General features: G+C 36.1%; 1 protein-coding gene across 3 annotated transcripts in view; it reads left to right on the top strand.

Annotated features, from left to right (window-relative positions):
- Nachra7 (nicotinic acetylcholine receptor alpha7 subunit) overlaps positions 1-18,458 on the top strand; it is a 187,470-nt gene that overhangs the window by 123,585 nt on the left and 45,427 nt on the right. For all 3 annotated transcript variants that reach the window (XR_013001910.1, XM_076378315.1, XM_076378314.1), the window contains exon 4: positions 15,727-15,836. Coding sequence is in view for 2 of the 3 variants with exons in the window: in XM_076378315.1 (XP_076234430.1) it covers positions 15,727-15,836 (110 nt within the window). In the remaining variant the exon portion in view is untranslated. The remainder of the gene's footprint in view (positions 1-15,726; positions 15,837-18,458) is intronic.

Here is an 18,458-nt window from a genome sequence, read left to right as displayed (position 1 = left end):
TGCAAACATCTCTCAGCGAGTCAATTTAGAAATAGCTGTTTACCACTTTGATGAGTCACTTGATAAATACAGTAGCGTTTAGATATTCAAAGAACGTCTACACCTCAGCAACCGTTTGACAATGCTTTGTCAGCAGAGAAACGACTGTTCACACTGGAAACATACACAGAGCTAATCAGGCGTGTACTCACGTTCGCGGAACAGTTTATTGTCTGACATCTATTCGTTGTTTTCCGTCTCATTTTTACCGAAACTAAAAGAGTAGTCACGCGCCGAGTTCATGTTCACTCATGAGTGAGAAGGTGCAGGAATATATCCTGACTGTAAAACTATGTACACATATAGATGTACATGCAAGTATACAGGAGAATATAGTAATTTCAAGCACTTTGCGTTGCTAATAAGTTTGCGCTCCGAATGGCTCCATAAAGACAAGATTTACGAGTCGCTGGGATTATAAATTATTTCAAAAATAGGTATAAGGATAAATCACATAATTAAATTATATGTACCTATTTTTGTAAAAACCAAGTTTCTTTGAAATATGAAATAGTTTAATAGTCAAGTGTTGAAACAGTCAAGCACATAGTGACACGCAATTCGATTAATGTATAAGGGTTGCTCAATAATCGAATTGATATCGAATTTATTGGCTATCGGCTTCGAGAGACTTGTCTTCTAATTTCCATTGTAATTGAAAGTTTAATACTATATCGGATTCTTCAGCTTCAATATAGAGCACTCATTATTGGATTTGGAATGTTCATCTCATTTCTTTTGGAACCCTTACTTCTCCCCTGGATTGCCATGTTACTCCAAATAATCAAGTCGTAATTTATTTTTTAATCAATTCAAATGGTGCCATACTTTGAATTCTGACTTTTAACCCTTTGGTGAAATATGCAAACAGAAGTTGCTAACAAATAAGTAATTATCTACGCCAAAACGAAGTGGAACTCTCGTATTAGAATAGAATACCTAATCTAGTGAATACAGTTCTTAATAAATCAGATCTCTTACTAGTGATAAATTAGACGAATTAGATCCATTGTAGAGATCTATTGCACATAAAATCATGTCTACTTGCAAATTGGCTAAAAGCTCTTTTTCTAAAGTAATCCACTACTTATTAAATATTGCCTCACAAAATGCACATAATTGTAAAACATTCCACAGCATAAAGTTAACTTCGTACATTTCACTATTACAATCATGTTAGCCCATATTAAGATATATTCCTAGAATAGCGACGTTTCACGAAATACAATGTATAGTGCACCAATAGGTTCGTTTCGACGTATATATTACTAAAATACAACACTTCTTTTGCAGAAATCTTATTAAACTTATAAATTTGTTCCCAAAATATTCAAACAAGCTATCAATACTCTCAACACAATCGCCATTCTTCCCGCATACTGAACTGTAACACACGATATATTGCATGACGCATGGAAATACACGAAGCATCGCTATTTTAGGAATGTTCCCATATTAGCTTCATTATACCTTATTGTCAAGTGCATAGTTACGAAGAAAGGGACTTCCTGCATGGCGTGTAGCATTTAAAAGAGCCAGCCCCTCTGAACATCGCTGTATTCATGTTCCAAATAGTCCAACTGAAAAACCAGCTTTCCCTCGCAAATTCGTAATAATTGCAGCAACGTTGCTCAACATTTTCCACGACCGAGGAAGATGCAGCCACGTCGACGCAAACCCAATTTCTGCGACGCAACATTTCAGGGAATATTTCAAGCAAAGCAGCGGCCCTCCTCTCGAACAGGAAGCGATGGGGATCCCCGCTCGAACGAGCCCCGCCGAAACAAAAAAATGTTTCCTCGGCGAAAGTAATCGTCGGAGACTCCCAGCCTACTCGGCTAAATTCCGAATTCAGAACCATTACGATCGGGCAACGGGGGCAAGGGTATCAACGAAGTAGTTCCGAGGCGGTCTAAAGTGCAGTCGCTTAACACAGTCGTACCCGGGACGTAGTTATGTGAAAGTCCATGATTGCAGAAACGAACTTCTCCGGGCAGGGTGTAACTTCTTGCTCTCCACTAGAAAAGAGTGGAGCACTGGCTCGAGTAGGCGGAGTACCCGCGTGTCTGTGAGCTTTAACGGCTCTATGGTATTATGAGCGAAGTCAGCGGCAGCGCTCGCTCTCTCTACCCCGTCGCGATTCGCTTCCCCCCTCCCGTCGACGCCCATCGCGTCCCTATTTCCGTTTCTCACCCCAATTTTGTGCGTTCGCCTAAGAGAGACGAACAGGCTGAAGAGGGGTCGGGCAGAGGCGAGGAACGGAGTTTTACCACTCGTGCTGTCCTATCAATAATTGTCTCCTGCAAAGAAGAAGACGGGGTCGTGGAGGTATAGGTCGAGAGCTGGGTGGTTACTAGAAATGCATTAGTGAGTGAATCTGCAATACCGCTCAACAGTGCTCGATCACTTATCACGTGTTGGTTCGATGAAACAGAGAATACAGTAGAGCACGAAGTAGTTCATTTTTTCTCGTCTTTATGGAATTAACAGACTTCTTTTGTTGTTATACAGGGTGTCCATGTTGATTGATATTGATTCGTATTTTTAGCGGAAGAAGTTCAATTGAAGGTATTTTTCCCTTAATGACGAAAATTGATTCGCAAGTCTATAACAATGAATTGAAGTTGGAAACTTCAAACGTTGACATCGTGAAAACTGAAATATGTAAATTCTCACAGTTGAGGTTTTTGAGGGTGAGCTCTGGCTTTGTGAAAGAAATTGTTCAATGCTTCCCAAGCATTGTAGCTTTATCAGAGACTTGAATGACACACTGATCGTTATCACTGTTAATGAAGATAGCTGTATTCTTTGTGAAATTTTTTCCAAGATACGATTTCCATCATAGAGCCTCACACAAGAATTATATGATGCAGGCTTATAAAATCCACAAATCTCCAAACATACCTGATGTATGTTGTTTTATTTCACAACTATATGTTTATTTAAAGCCCTGTGGCTTTAAACTCTCTCGCTCTGTAAAGCTCTCTGTTAATTTCTTCAGATTATGACGTTTTCCATAGTAATGGTTCAATTTTGATTGTTCTTATTGCTGGTAGCCTTTGATGCTCAAATTATATAAATAGGTACCTTAACATATAGTAATATCCATTCTGCTTAAGTGTCTCTACAGCCTCTACCTTATTCAGAAAAACGTCCTTCTTTAATCTGGATTATGTTTATTTATTAAGACACACGTTTTTACGCTAGAAAGAGACATCGAAATCAAGATGTGAAATTTATCGTCAATTTTCAGCGTATGACTCTGCGCAGAATAAATGTTACGTGACATGTGTTCTCTAAAATACATACGCAGCTTTATGGAATACTAAAACTGCGAAATTGTATACTGTTCTACAATTTCAGCCAATGGTAGAAGTTAAATGACCTTTCTTTAGCACTGGGTGGTTCAACATTTTTTACTATTTTAATGAAAAATTTACATATTTTTATGGGTTCATAAAGTCCAGGGATGTAGTTGTACAATTTCAAAATTCAATATTTTTTTGATGCTGTAGAAGCATTTCAGCACAATTATCCTGAGTTGTAATCTTAACACGTCCTTTACTGGATCATTTAAACGAGTGGTAAAAAAGGACACTGCCAGTCGTATATGAGGGTGTAATATTATATTTTCCAGGTCAGTGCGTTTCATAAGTTCATTCGTTACATGACTCTTACAAGGATTATATGGAATTCGAAGAACAAAATTTCCATTCTTTAGCTTATGTTCATTCGATTGATTAAGAGTACTATTTTTATGTATTATTCAGTATACTAAATTAGCCAATGTAGTAGAATCAAAAACTCTTAAATTTTTTTTATATTTCATAAATTCTAGAGGATAGCAAATATCATTTTGAATTTTAATAAATTAAATTACTGTTATGTAACATCTTGTATTCCCCCTAACGTAAAATTAGTTTCATAAAATATTATTGTCCTGCTATATAGCTATTACATACAGCTATGGCGCACTCGTAATGAAAATCTCTTTGTGGGTAGTAGCCATCATTGATAGGACAAGTGAAGTCAGTCGCATTAGTAGTAGTTCGATTAGGTTCATTAATGTATCTACTAGTCCATGAATTGGGGTCGACTGGTGTTTCGTAGCAGTCCACTGAGGGCTCTTTAATGTCTCTACATGTTATTAGTTCAGATCAATGGCTGGTAGTTCTGGACTCTACAGTTCTCATTTTCATGACATTGTGCGTATTTCCATCATTATGAAATCGAATTATTCTGTGCATAAATTCGTCGCATTATAGTATAAAAAATCAAATAAAGAGAAAAATTCAATAGTTAATCCATTATGCAAACTTTGAATTACGTAACACATATGTCCAGTTACATATCCAACCTATACAATTCACGTATATTTGTTACATTCTTCTTTTTATAATTAACTATAATTTATAATATAAATGAAATTCTTAATCAGTTTTAAAATAGGGAACATCAAAGTCACTAGTTCTGCAGTAGGACAAGTAATTCCCTTGATTTAAAAGAATCTATAGCTAAGAAGATTATCAGTAAATGAAGATCGTAGATAAGTTCCAAAAAGTTCCGTCCTTAGATCCTACTTTAAATGGAAGATTAAATCTCCCCTAATCTCAATTCCAGTTTGAGCATGTTCTTTGAGAGATTTCTGATTCACGATTCGTTTGTTTATAATTTTTTGATAAGATTCATCCATAATTGCCTGCTTTATATAGTTATTTAGATAATAGTACTGTCAGGTACAAGGCTTTCTTAATTATAGTCAGAATTTTTGAACTATTTAATTCAACTGTTTTTAAAGTATTAATAGCTTTAATATCAGTAGAATATATTACACTTTAATATATTTCAGAAGAATTGTTTACTATTTGTTTATTATTATTATGATTATTCAAGTTGTGGTTGTTAAATTGCATTGGTTAGAAACCAGATACATATATTCTGAATTTGTTACGCAATCCTGCGCTTTTCCTACGCTAAGAGCTTCAATTTTGAATATCTCTACCGCGTTTTTTCAATCTTTCCAAACACTGCTAGTGGATAGTGGGAAGCTATATGCTGCTGGACAGAGGATTGAATTTATGACTAACCTTTCATACAGTGTGACTTTTCCAAATAAACTATTTTTTTTCGTACCACTATTCGCAATCATTGGTATGTTAGTTATTGAGACTAACACAACATTTTAAAGTCAATAATTTGCTCGATAGTATTAAAAATTGTAAATAAGAATACTTTGGTAATATTGTATAATTCAAAATTTGATGTAACTGTTATTTTCCAAAGGATATTACGACAAAGATAAAAAAATATAGAAAGCAGGATATTAATTATAGTATTAGGGTAAGCCTTTTTTATTATTTAGTTGATGTGTCCTGTCGCTTCCTAGAAAGAGTAACGTCAAATAAAAAACTCAGCGAGCTCTTATAGAGGTCACATTAAGAAGCTTTTAAGAAAATCGAGTTAGGTAGGTTGTTACTGGTGGTTTTTAGTCAAAGGTTCTCGTAGTCTATTACAAACTCGACATACAAAACCTCCCATCTACCTTATAGAGTGTTACTTTGATACCTCCAGTGATGCATCAGACATTTTTTTACCTCTGTACATATTTAAAACTCGTGTCCATATCGTCCCAGATGTCACGTTTAGATAAACCATCAAATTAAAAAGCGCCTCATTATTACCTCTTTCATCAAAAGTAAAAGCGTAATGTGATCTATAAAAATAAATCATCTCATTTATCTGATTTTGTTACATAGAAACGAAAAAATAAGATTATGTAAAATAGGAGAAATCTTTTTCATATTCCTAACAAATAAATTTGCTAGGAACAAATTTAGTGACCTGCAAATATACTATACACGTGTTTCATACATCAGTAAATATTTCTACGCTCTAATTAGAATTCTGGAAATAATTATTCTAACGACTAATCTTCACGAAGTATCTTGCAACAAATTTCTTCCACCTAAGCCAACCGATTTTCAAAGCTACAGCAACATCGCTGATATTTATTCAGAGAAGCGTGTTTCCTTCAAACGGTTTGGCATCAGCATAGAAGCGGGTAAATATTCCTTATACTGGGTGGCACTTTAGGGTAAATTCAGGTCACACAAGCAATCGAGGGTGTATTAACTAGCTCTCAACGAGAATTGAGTTACGCCACGAGTTCGCGGTTTGATCAAAAGCCAGTGTAAACTGAAGGTGCAAAATTTCACCCCGTTCGACGTGAATTCACGTCACCCTGCTACTTGACAGTAAGCTATTTCTAATTATCGCCTGCTGTTGACCACCCATCTTAGTATTTTGCAATTTAGTCAGGCAGAAATTAGCCCCTTTACGCGATCATGCTACTGAGATTCTTTATGGCAAGGAATTTTCAGATGAGAGTATTTCGATTTGTTGAAACTTGAAATCCTTCATCGTGAGACTTTACTGCGTGGCAGAGTTGACAACAGTTGTTAAGATTCTCAGTTTCACTGATAGATCCACTAGGAAATAAATCCTCATGCTTTAAGACTGTTAATATACTTAAATTTAGTACATTAGATTTAGTGCTATATCGCTATATTATAGACACTAAATAAACAGAAAGGAACTGAAGCAATCGCAGAATTTGCGTGTGTTGAAGAGTAGACTCTTGAAGTCTCTCGTACTTGAGCTGGGTCTGAAAAATGATCAAGCTCTTGATTATCTATGTATAATACACAAATTCGATTTCATTTTCTATCTTCTTCCTATTTCCATTTCATCGAACCAGCTGTTTATCCTCGTCGGCTTGTTCTGCTCGAGATAACAATGGAGAGATTTTCCATCTGGTGCCGCTTTAATTAAGTTTCGACAAACAAAAAAGCGGCCGATTCGTACTCATCTTGTGTGCATTAAAATGGAGATTCGATATCCTTTAATTACGATGTATTTCGATCGAGCCGGGAGAACGAAATTAAGCAAAGCAGCGACGATCTCTCGTTGGTAAACGATCAATTGATGCACGCATCAGCTCGTAAAGCATAATTAAATCGATACGGAATAAATATGTATACATATATACCGCTTATCAAGGAACGACGGTTAAACGATCATTTTCATGAACGATTATACATTTATGTATATTGCGCACATTACGATAAATGTTATTCTACTAATAACTTTATTCATTAATTTGCAATCTGTTTCAAATCTTACAATTTATCAGGAATAAAATGTGGTACGTGAATGTAATACTAGTTAGGTCTTAAAAGAATTAAGGAGGGAGTTGAAGAAAGATTCTACTTTTTTATGTATGTTTTAAAACTTGTAAAAAACTCGTTTTTACTTGGATAAGTTGGTAATTTTAATAGTATCTTGCTGAAAATGATTTTAAAACAGATTTATAACGAGTTACCAGTTTGAAGAGGAATAAACGTGTGACTATCTAATTGAATTGCGAAAGGAATTAAACTAAACTTACATCTTGGAGTTTTTGAAATTTCAAAAATTTATATTTCATAACAAGAGAGAGGAATATTTTTTTTCCTTTTAAGTAAACAGAAAATGTGAACGTTTTCAAAATTTGAATTTTATTCATTTATAACTTATAATGTATTTGGAAGTAAGTATTCTGTGGAGACTGTAAATTATATAGAGTGAGTATTTAAACGTATTCCAGCTTCTCCATTTCCCACAAGTAATAATTTAGAGTAGCGCAACAATTTCAAAGCTTTCTCTAGGGATCAATGAACTCTTTCATTCAGAGGTTTGTGTACCCTGGTCGCTCCCTTTAAAATAAATTTACTTTAAGAGAACTCGCGCAGTTAAGCTTTGCAAATTTTTAGCTCTACTGACAATGCATAATTAAATAACTATCAATTATACATCAGCCGACATATTTCCTTACAAAAATGCAAAGTAATAAAAGCCAGCACGCCTTCTCGCTGTTTCGAAGTGAATAACATGAAACGTTCTTGCATAAAATGAGTAAATTAATAATATGTCGAGATTAGCAATAAATTCAGGTCACACAGCAGGCAGTCCTGTAACAATTCCTCAACATATATCTACTTCGTAGCGCATCTTCCTGGAAAATAAATTACCATGTCTAATGATCTTTCATAAGGCTGTCATATCCCACCTCATCTTTGTCTTTGCTTTAGTTGTTATCCTCGATTCAGTCTCGTGCGCCTTCTGACAAACTTCGCGACGTGGTCTAATTAGGTCACTCATCTGAGGAAATAAAGGCACGGCTGTGGAACCGAAGATATTTCCGGGACAAACATTTTCAGAATCCCCAGGCGGGTTTACACGAAATGCTCGGTCTAGTGATGTAACGTTGAATCGAATCACCCTGGATTAAATGAGTTTTAGAATGAACTGCTTCTCCTACTGTTCTGTTGAATATGCTTCACGACACTGATATAATATGAAATTTCAATTTCAGAGCAAACATTCGCGAATTTAGACCAGCTAAATGAAGTAGTTAACAGTTTTCCGTACTACTGGTTATGGAAATTAAATACAGCAGGACCTCGATTAACTGGATCTCAATTCTGTAGGTAACTGAGATGCAATTGATGTGAGTGATTTTTTGTTATTTTTCAGGAAAACAGAAAAACGAATGCTGTCACTCATTTTTTACAATAGGTTCTTATTATTTGAATAAAATAAAGAAAAGTCAGTAAAATAGTGTATAAAACTCAGTTTTCAAAGAAATCAACTTGGTAAGATCAACTTAAGTTAGCTTTCAGCAGCAGAATCCTTGAGAGACATTTTTAAATTAGTTGTCTCTAGCCATGGACTGTCAGTCAATACAGTTCTAGTAAAATTAGTCGTCAGAAGGGTTGTTCTGTCTTAAGATTACATTTTTAACACCCTGTAATAATATATTCGTGGAAAGAACTGTCCTATACGATCAGTCTCTTATCACAAACAAAAAACATGTATTAAAGTGATCAGGAATCGCTATGTTTCTTAATATTTATATAATAAATTCAATCCTAGACGAAGAGAACGATGAAACATCCCAACTTTGCGTTCCTACATAATCCCTCATTTTCTCCTCTCTTCTACTCTCTCATCCTGCTTCCCTGCCCTTCACGTTTGGACGAACTTTGGGAAACGCTCTAATTACGTCCTTCAGCGAAGAGAATGGAGACTTAAAATTAGTTGCGAAACCAGCGATCCGGTTTCGTCTTCTGGAGAGACTCCGCTGAAATTCTCAAGATATTTTATCTTTATTTGACACCGAGGAACCCTGTAAATTATGTCAATACTCCCTGGATACGTTAAATATGTAAACAGGAAAGGAATCATTGAAAGCCTCAGGGGCAACTATGGAAAAAGAATATTCAGACTTTTCTCGTGGTATTTCCCAGCGGAATTGAAGACTGAGAGCTAATTATTAAGTAGTTAACGTTTGTAAAAGGTGATCTCGAAAGGTTAATACGAAAAGTTGCCTCCAGAGGATGCGAAAGAATTTCGCCCGCAGCACTTTAAATGAACTTCTCGAATAGTTTGAAACTGCTGCCCCAATTCCAACGGTGAATCCGACTAATCAGTGTGCAAGTGTGTACAGGAGGGGGGGGAGTACCGTGCCCAACTTTCGAATCTTAAACCTCGCGGACGTTTTAAGTGCATTCGCTTCTCCTATCTGCGGTTCACTGAATTGTGTTTGTTGATGCCGTTCGGCGTCTCTTTCCATCGCGTGCCCAGATTGAAACAGATGTGCCAGCTTCCCTCTCTCCCCCCCGTCTTGAACTCTTGCGCGATGCACAAAGTCGACTTTGCGAGTTTCGACGTCTCCGATCGATAAGTTTGGAAGCGGCCCAGGAAGGACTGTTAATCAGCCAAGAGTTAAATCACGCGAAAATGTTGCGCAGCCAGTTAGCCACAGTTCGTTGAGTTCCTCAGGTTTTATTGGCGTTACAAACGTCGACTTTAAGTAACCGAGTTCGACGGAATCGCAGGGATAACGACGTCCTGTGCAATTGCAAACGCGAACCTAATGTTCTGTGAATTTTTCAATTGGCAAGATTCTGCTGTCTTTGGAGCCTGCTGAATCATCGATGGGTCAGGAGATTTTTGAAACGAGTATTGCAGTCTGGAATATCAAAGGGCGGTGGTACTTTCAAAATGGTCGAAAGAACTGAGGTAGATTTGGTAAAAATTACGAATTGTGGAAAGTTTTTGGATTTAAAATATTAATTATTGATGATATATGAGATTAAGAGGGGCAATGGGGAAGATGTGAAATATGTCTGACTTGCGACTTATTTTACTGATTTCGCTGTGGTTAACTTGAGACGTGTTCTACAGACTTGGCTGTGTCTGACTTGGAGTTTATTCTACTGACTCCGCTGTGTCTGACTTGGGACTTGCACTAACCATGTCAGATACAGCGAAGTCAGTGGAATATGTCTCAAGTCAGACACATTTTCTTTACAATTAGTAACTTAGATACGAAAGCTTAAATCATGTTTTGACTCTTATCATCAAACCCTCGTCACACTCTGTATAATTAAGATTACTTATAACCTATTTAGGGGAAGGTTACCGAATTTAGACTGACGTCTAAGTCAGAGCAGTGTATCGTGTAACGTATAAACAACTTGTGTGACATTATTGAGGCACATGCTGCAGTAATGTGTACCTTAAACCTTCTGGTGTTACAGCTTTCTTAAGATAAACAGTACTCTTTTAAAAATATTATAAAAATATTATAAGACGCTACTTAAAAGAAATACTCATGATCTAAAATTCTCCTAAAAACTGACTTTGGAAAGCTAGTAATGCTACCCTTACACGTGTCTTTCGAAACAGTGCAAATTTGTCCTAAAGAGTTCTTTCATTTAGCTATAAATAACGAATATATTCATGCGTTCCCATTTAAATGCCCCACTCTGTACATCCTTAAGTATACTAAAGGATTAATTCAGCCGTCGACAAATAAACAAATAAACAACAGAACAATAAAACTTGGAAGTGCTCGTTGCCTAGGATTCGTTTTTCTTTCGTACGATCCTCTTGACCCACAATGCAACCGATTCCGAAGATAAAAGTTCAGCGAAAAACGAGTCGGTATGCCGTTTCAACGTCCTCCCACAAGCTTCCCGACGAAGCCGTTGCTCGTAATTGCTTGCGATAAAACAACGTACGAGACATGTCGCGACCGTATCCAAGGGCGATCGAGATTACCAAGATTCCCCGTTTGGCGAATTAAACGAGGATGTGCCGTTAAATACCGCGAGATTCCCGTGACGTCGACAGAGGAATGCCTCGGAACGGGCGGGGCAAAAAAATCGAGAAATCCGAAGAGTGGAATTTACGAGTTCTACAAGGCGACGACGTCTAAGGTCCTTCGGGGCTTCCCTGGTTCCATTAAACTCCGCGGCGAATGAAATCCTACGGGGGCCCTCGATTAACTTTCCTTTCTGCTCGCCCTGAACTCGGTCAAACGTTTTAATTAATTCTCTAGGACGACGATCGACTCTGAAACGAAAGCAACCGCCCTAAGCGGTGTCCAGTGGCGGAAGGCGTTCGCTGGTTAAAACCTGAGTTCTATGTTTATGAATATGGGCGAGGGCCAGGGCATTCTTCCGGGCGAGAGATAATTGGAGCGAAGTTCAGAGATATCCTTGGCGAAATTGGACATGGAAATCATTAACCGTGAGATCCTCGCGTGCATTCGCGCATTTATATTGCCTAATTGGCGGCACGTGCACTGTTCGAGTCTGGCCTGCCCTTTCTTATCGCTACTCTGAATTTATATATGGAATTAACAACGAGTTGGTGGCGGTGAAATGTGGGGCTGCGCGGCACAGGGCTTCGCGAGGAGCTGGGTGTAGGAGAGCCTGAGTTTCTTCACACTTCATAAGTTTTCAAGAATGAAGATAATGCTCGATTTACGATGCATGAACTACGGTAGAATTCTTCAAAATGTCAGTTTTCGTTTATATGAGTCTTTTTGCACAGTGAAATGTTCAGGATTAAATTCTTAGTTAAATAGAACGAGGACTACGTTGTTAAATATTTATAGAATTCAAGGAGTATATGTATAATAGTGTTAAATGTCTATACAATTTAAGAAATATATACGTAATAACAATAAGTTAATAATTATATTCATTTATACTGTTCATATTGAAATAGAGGATGAAAATATTAATTTTGTTTTTCAAGTTAGAAGCATTTTGACGTACAATATCACAGTTATAATTTTAATGAGAGTTAGCAGGCGATTCAAAACTTTTAGTCATTAGTGGTCTTTTTGAAAAAAGTTCACATACGAGGGTGAAAGTTGAATCCAGGAAAATTTTAGTCTGAACTGATCAGGTTCAGATTTATAGGAATATTTGGACAACGCGACGTTTGCCGAAAATACGTAGAATTTTTTGTTTAGCGCCAGAGGATCGAGAAACAGTTCGGTGAAATTCTCTTGAGTTTTTGTTTCCTGACTTTTGCCTTTTATTCAACTGCTTTTGCATCCCACCGCTCCCAGAAAATTCGTTTTCGTTGTACGTCGAGCATGCGACAAGATTGCAAGCATTTGTCTCCTTTCCAAAGGAATGAAAGCTTCTCAGTTTTCTCGTGGATAAGGACATCCATCCTTTGGAATGTATACCGTAAGTGAAGGATCCATTCTAACAGGAGAAAGCAATATTGTCTCTTAAAACGGTGTTCTTAGGATTAGCGTAGGATGAAAACTTTTATCTACTAAAACTGACAAAACATCTTGTTCGCAGATATTTCAAGCTTAATTCCTTTTAGTCGGTTTCCTTTAGTCACTTTAGATCAGCATGTTTTTTAAATAAATTTATGAATATTTTAATTCTATTTTATGAATTACTATGCGTACACGAGTCAGCGACGAGACGCGCAAAATAAATATCAATTATATTGATATATAGGTAATATATTTATGTCTGTTTGTGTTGCCAACAGTACTATTATACTTTATTAATATTTCTATAATATTATTTACAACAGCATCTACAAGGTGCTTCTTTTTTAACAAAATTTAGCATAAAATATTTTTAATAGTAACTTATTTTAATTAATAATATAGTTGAACTTTATTTTAAAACCATTTATCTTTTTTTTTTTCTTTAGCAATTAGTATCATTTTCCTAAAATATTATTAGTACCATCATTTTCATGAAACAATATCCTTTCAAATTAAAGGAATGGAACACTATAGTTTTTTAAAAGATTTAGTATAAGAAATGTGTTATTCTTCTGTGGAATCTGGAAAGACGTTTAGTTTTAAGCAAACCAAGATCATCCTTCAGCATTTACCTTTTGTGCAGTATTCCACTCGAAATGCGACACGAGACCCAAAATTAAGCCCAAAGGATTCGTTTGAGCGTGTCGTTGACTTTCGCATCGCGTTCATTCGGCGTGAACTGTATGTATAATCTCCTAATCAAGGGAACGGCGATTTTGTATGTCAGCTTTCCACATGCCTGCGTGCAAATGGATATATAATAAACGGCCTATGCGTGCCACGTAAACCATCAAGCACAGTGGCTATTATTAATTATCCGTTGGACTACTCCATCAGCAGCTAATCAATCGGGAGTCGGTGACTAATGGGAGTGAATCTAATGACCAACACGAATCGAGCCACTTCTGCAGATGAGCATCCGACGAGAATGTTCGGTGTCGTTGATTGTTATCGATACATGAAAATTCGTATTCGTTATAGTTTCTCACGGTTATCTGCCTTTCTTGAAATGTTTCTGTACCTGAGAGTCAACGTAACCCAAGCCCTCTTCTGTTTTTCAGGAGAGCTGAAAAATAAATGAGATTACCCATTACGTAAGATAGTATTTGAAGTAGTTTATAGCATTAAATTTCTCTCACTTATAACGTGACTTAACTACATTCCTATTATTCTAAGAAAATGAAGATAAAGCAATAAGATGTAGAGAGCTAAATTTTGAAACAAGTGGACTTGGGTTAGTTAGGATCTGAGGTAAGGATTTATAGTGACGAACAAATGAAAGTAAAAGATATGTGAAACAATGGGGTGTGTGGAATAATTTTGAAAAATATTTGAGAGTAGACGAGTGTTATCTATATGACATAAAGTACTTGTTTACAAGTACTGGAAGTGATAGTTTTCGATTTTTATTAAATTTTGCAGTTTTGTGGAGTAGTCGAATATATTCGGCGTGTACTTTTTATAAATGGCACTTGTCCCAATATTGGGTATACATTTCAAGAGATAAAAAAATATTTGGTGTAAAATTTGGGAAGCTATTAAAATTGGAGGACAGTTTCCAAAGAAAGGAGGACTAAGCCATTACGTATTCCTGAACCACGAATTTGTTCGTTTCATTAATTTCTGAAAACGACAATTTGTTCACAGGACATATTGAAGCAAAATATTCTTAATTTCTTTGCAATGTTTTGCTAATTATTTATTCGTAGTATTGCTTAAATGATTTATCAATAAGTTTGAAAATATATATTGTTAATTCAGTTCTTTATGTTACGTTGTCCCATTATTACGTCCAACAAATGTTTTCAATGAATTTACAATACATTTTGTAATATATCTACACAGTATAATTTTAATTATCTTCTGAGTTTAATAAATAAATGTTTCCGATAAAATAATGCTTCTTTTCAATGCAAAACTTTTATTTATAAATATTCTTTGGAATATCGTAATCAGAAGTCGTGGATCTATTGAAGAATTAACCTTTTTACTCAGAAGAACTTTTACCCTCTCGTCGTTGATGTAGGACACGTAAAAACGTTTTCTTAGTTTATCGGCGTTCTGTCCACAACGTTTCTTGTCTTTGCCAAGGAAAGGTCGAAATACGAAAGTGAAGAGTCTTCCTATCGAAACTTCCCGACACTTCAGATCGCTCCCTATTTTCTACAAAGTTGTGCAAACTCTGGAAGAACGTCTAGAAAATTTCCACGAAAACTCCTGCAGGAGGTATTAGCACTCTGCAATCGACAGCTCATTGTCTGCACGTGGGTACAAGCAGGACGGTTATTTAACATACTCATGACGGCGCGAAGTTGGCGACAGTGAGGGTTGACTTCGTCGTTTAGGTCACTTTTCTACTTTTTTCTCGTTTTTAGAGTGGTTAGCCTTTCGTTTTGCAATTTTTACATGCTACGCAAACTTTCTAAAGAAAACGTAAATTAGAACGTTTCTGATACAATAAATTTGTTCTTATCTCTTTTGTCACTAACATTTCCATAATTCTGTGATCCAAGCGTGAGTCAGGGCAATTTGGAAAATAATTTCTAACTACACTCTCATTAAATCCTTGTTGAATTTTCAAAGAAGAATACGTACGTACATAGTACATTTCGTATTCTCTTCACGTTTTTTATTTAACATCTTTTGTTAGTAGAAGCGAATTAGCATATTTTTAAATCAAGGGAGATGCTTTTAAGTGAAAATGTTCTCCATTATTCGGATTTTGTTATACAGAATGATAACTTGGATACTTCATTTGCAAGTGTTTATCAAATTTTTGAGGGTTCTTATTAGAAGAGGGTTGAGAGTGGCACTTGTCAGATAAATTTAGAGTTATTAAGACCAGGAGAGGGTCGTTAAGAAAATTTCATAAAATATTTAAATTTAGGGAGTAATGAGTAAAGTAAGGATTAGTAAATTAGAAAGCATGCTTTAGAAATATGATGGGAAAGAGTTTTAAAAAATATTTTAATGACATCCTTGTTTAATTACAGGAGTGGAATGACGTAAACATGAGATGGAACACCTCGGAATACGGAGATGTTAGGGACCTGAGGATCCCGCCACACAGACTTTGGAAACCTGACGTTCTCATGTATAACAGGTAATTTAACGGTACCTTCATCTGTTCAATATTCATAGAACAATTTGCTTCATTTTTAGTACGCTCATGCATCAGCAATGCTTCTGCATTAAAGTTTCCTTGGTGAAATTTGCACACCTTTAAAACTCTATGGACATCAGACACCTGGTGTAATAAAAAGGAGGCATCAGTTTGTTACAATAAACATTTTGCTATGCAATTTAAATTTCATCACTGCTACATGAAATCATGAATTTTGTAAATTACCGGAAAGAAAGATATACAGCTTAATAATAAGATTTTTAATGGGTAGTCTTATTTCGATTATTCTTCAACGTTCTACAAATGTTTCGCATTTTCAGAGCAATTATTCTATAAAACAAGATTTAGCATTAGAAATACCATGAATTAATCTTATCTTGTGGATATTTATCAGTCATGTCTTCCTGTTTGAATAGAGAATTTTGAAATATTGTTAATCAATAAGTATTCCAATGTAAATTTGTCATGTTAAAGTCATATTCTAGACATGTTTCGATTAATAATATTCTACTCATTTCTGAATTAACAGTGAAACGAAAAATTGAATTTGACAGAGTAACTATGTTTAGAAGCACAACAATTTTTCTTAATTTTTCCCCAAAAAAGCTTAAATGTTTCTATTATTACAATGCTACCAAGAAGATAGTACCCAAATTTTTCTGGAATGTTTTGCAGCGCTAAACTTCATGATTGAAAGGAAAATATGCTATTTGTCAATTTATACACCTAGAATGCTAAGAAGGATATCGTTTTGACCTTTGACCAATGAACTGAAAGTTTGGTAAAAGCTTATTTTACGACGAATTAGTTTTAATGCATTTTTCCACGCGCGATTGAAATGCAAATCAGATGGACTCGGTTGGGAAGTTTTCTATAACAACGGGAAAGTTCATGGAAATTGAAGGGCAAAGCATCTCATCCGGTCTGAAAACTGATATGGTCTATAAATCGAACAATGTCATTTTGAATCTATGTTCTTGGACTTCACAATGTAGTCAGCAAAATACTGCTCCTCCCTCAGGGTATATACTGCCATTGTATGTCCCCGCTGATTCTACTCTTCCTCCAAAAAGTGAATTTAAGAGAATTCGATAAGAGGAGTCTAGCAATTCTGGTACTCCAATTTCGTGGCGAAAAAGATCTGCTGGGAATCATATAAAGCTATGAATACCTCGTTTTATAAAGAAAGGAAGAATGTTTGTGACAGGCTAGAGTTACCTAAGCTCCTTTAATTTTCTTAAACAGTTACCCTGTAATATCACTGTTTCCCATTTTCCATTTAAAAAGCTATTACATCTACTTTACTTGTATTTAAAACTTACATTTTCAATACTAATTTCTAAAATGTAATTCGCTTCAACACATGAATATTTCGCTCACATTCGGTGCCTCGACTTGCTCTCTCAACTTTACATAACGCATTAGTTACTAAATGACGTGCCCCTAATAAGAGTTACAGTGTAAATTCTTCGCTCAAAGTCTAAGCTAACAGATGAAATTAAAATGAAATCCTTACCGTCACCCCAGGGTCACCTTAAAGCTCGGAGACTCAAACACAGGAGAACAATGGCTGGTTTTAGACTGTGCTTCAACTGGCATTACATTTTCCTCAAAATACAGAATAATACGGACTTAGTTCGGAAACAGAAATTAATGGAGCGTTCCTCATGCCAATTGTACTTCGCGAAGTAATTAATTTTACAGGGGTTCAGCATACGTTCCCCTTGGCCCGCGGTGCTTGGCCATACGTTCAAAGTGAATGGACGCTGACCGACGTTCCCTTCGTACAATTGGCCTCAAACGCAGGAACCAATATTAATCTCCGCGTACACGTAGCGGGTCGTCGGGTCCCCAGCAAAGACGGTGCACGCCTGAATCGCGTTGAAGATCGATCAATTAGCCGCTTTGTCGCCTCGTCACGCCGTGTTTCGCGCGTGCTCCACTTTTCAACGCCTCCGTCAAACAAAGAACTGGACGTTCTCGTTTATTATGTTGTTACCTGCCAGCCAGCAATTCACCCGTGATAAGATATATTGCATCGGTGACTGTAAACGATGGAGGCAGGTGGAATTGGGCGAAATGAAATATGCACACGTTGAGTGCCCAGTGGATCATCAGTGGCTCACTATAATTACCTTCAACGAAATTTCCTTCGAATGGATAAGCTGACTGCAATCTAAAATTATAATGGGATTGAAGACTAGGGCGCTAGAGCTATGAAAATTGTACCGCACGCACTGTTGTTTCTGTTATTAAGCTGTTTTTTAAAGAGTTTTTGGAGCTTCATCGAAAAGATTATAAGAATAAATTTAACATAGCAGTTATTAATAAAAGTAGTTACGTACCGATAGAACTTCAGTTATGAGTTTGATATGAAGCTGATCAGTAAAGAACTTGGATCTTTGATGATTATCAACTGATTTAGGTATCTCTTAATTGCAGAGTGAAAATACAAAAGTCTGAGAGTGCCAGAATTAAAGTTTCGAGAGAAACAATTTACTGATACATCCTGTCTTTCATAAGATAAAATAAATGCATCAAACTACACAATCTGACAAACCATACAATATTCCACACAATAAAGATTTCACAATTAATTCC

This window comes from Calliopsis andreniformis, chromosome 5 (genome assembly GCF_051401765.1).
Source record: "Calliopsis andreniformis isolate RMS-2024a chromosome 5, iyCalAndr_principal, whole genome shotgun sequence".
In the NCBI taxonomy this organism is placed as follows: domain Eukaryota; kingdom Metazoa; phylum Arthropoda; class Insecta; order Hymenoptera; family Andrenidae; genus Calliopsis; species Calliopsis andreniformis.
The sequence above is the reverse complement of the archived record's forward strand: the minus strand, read 5'-3'. Positions and strand labels throughout refer to the sequence as shown.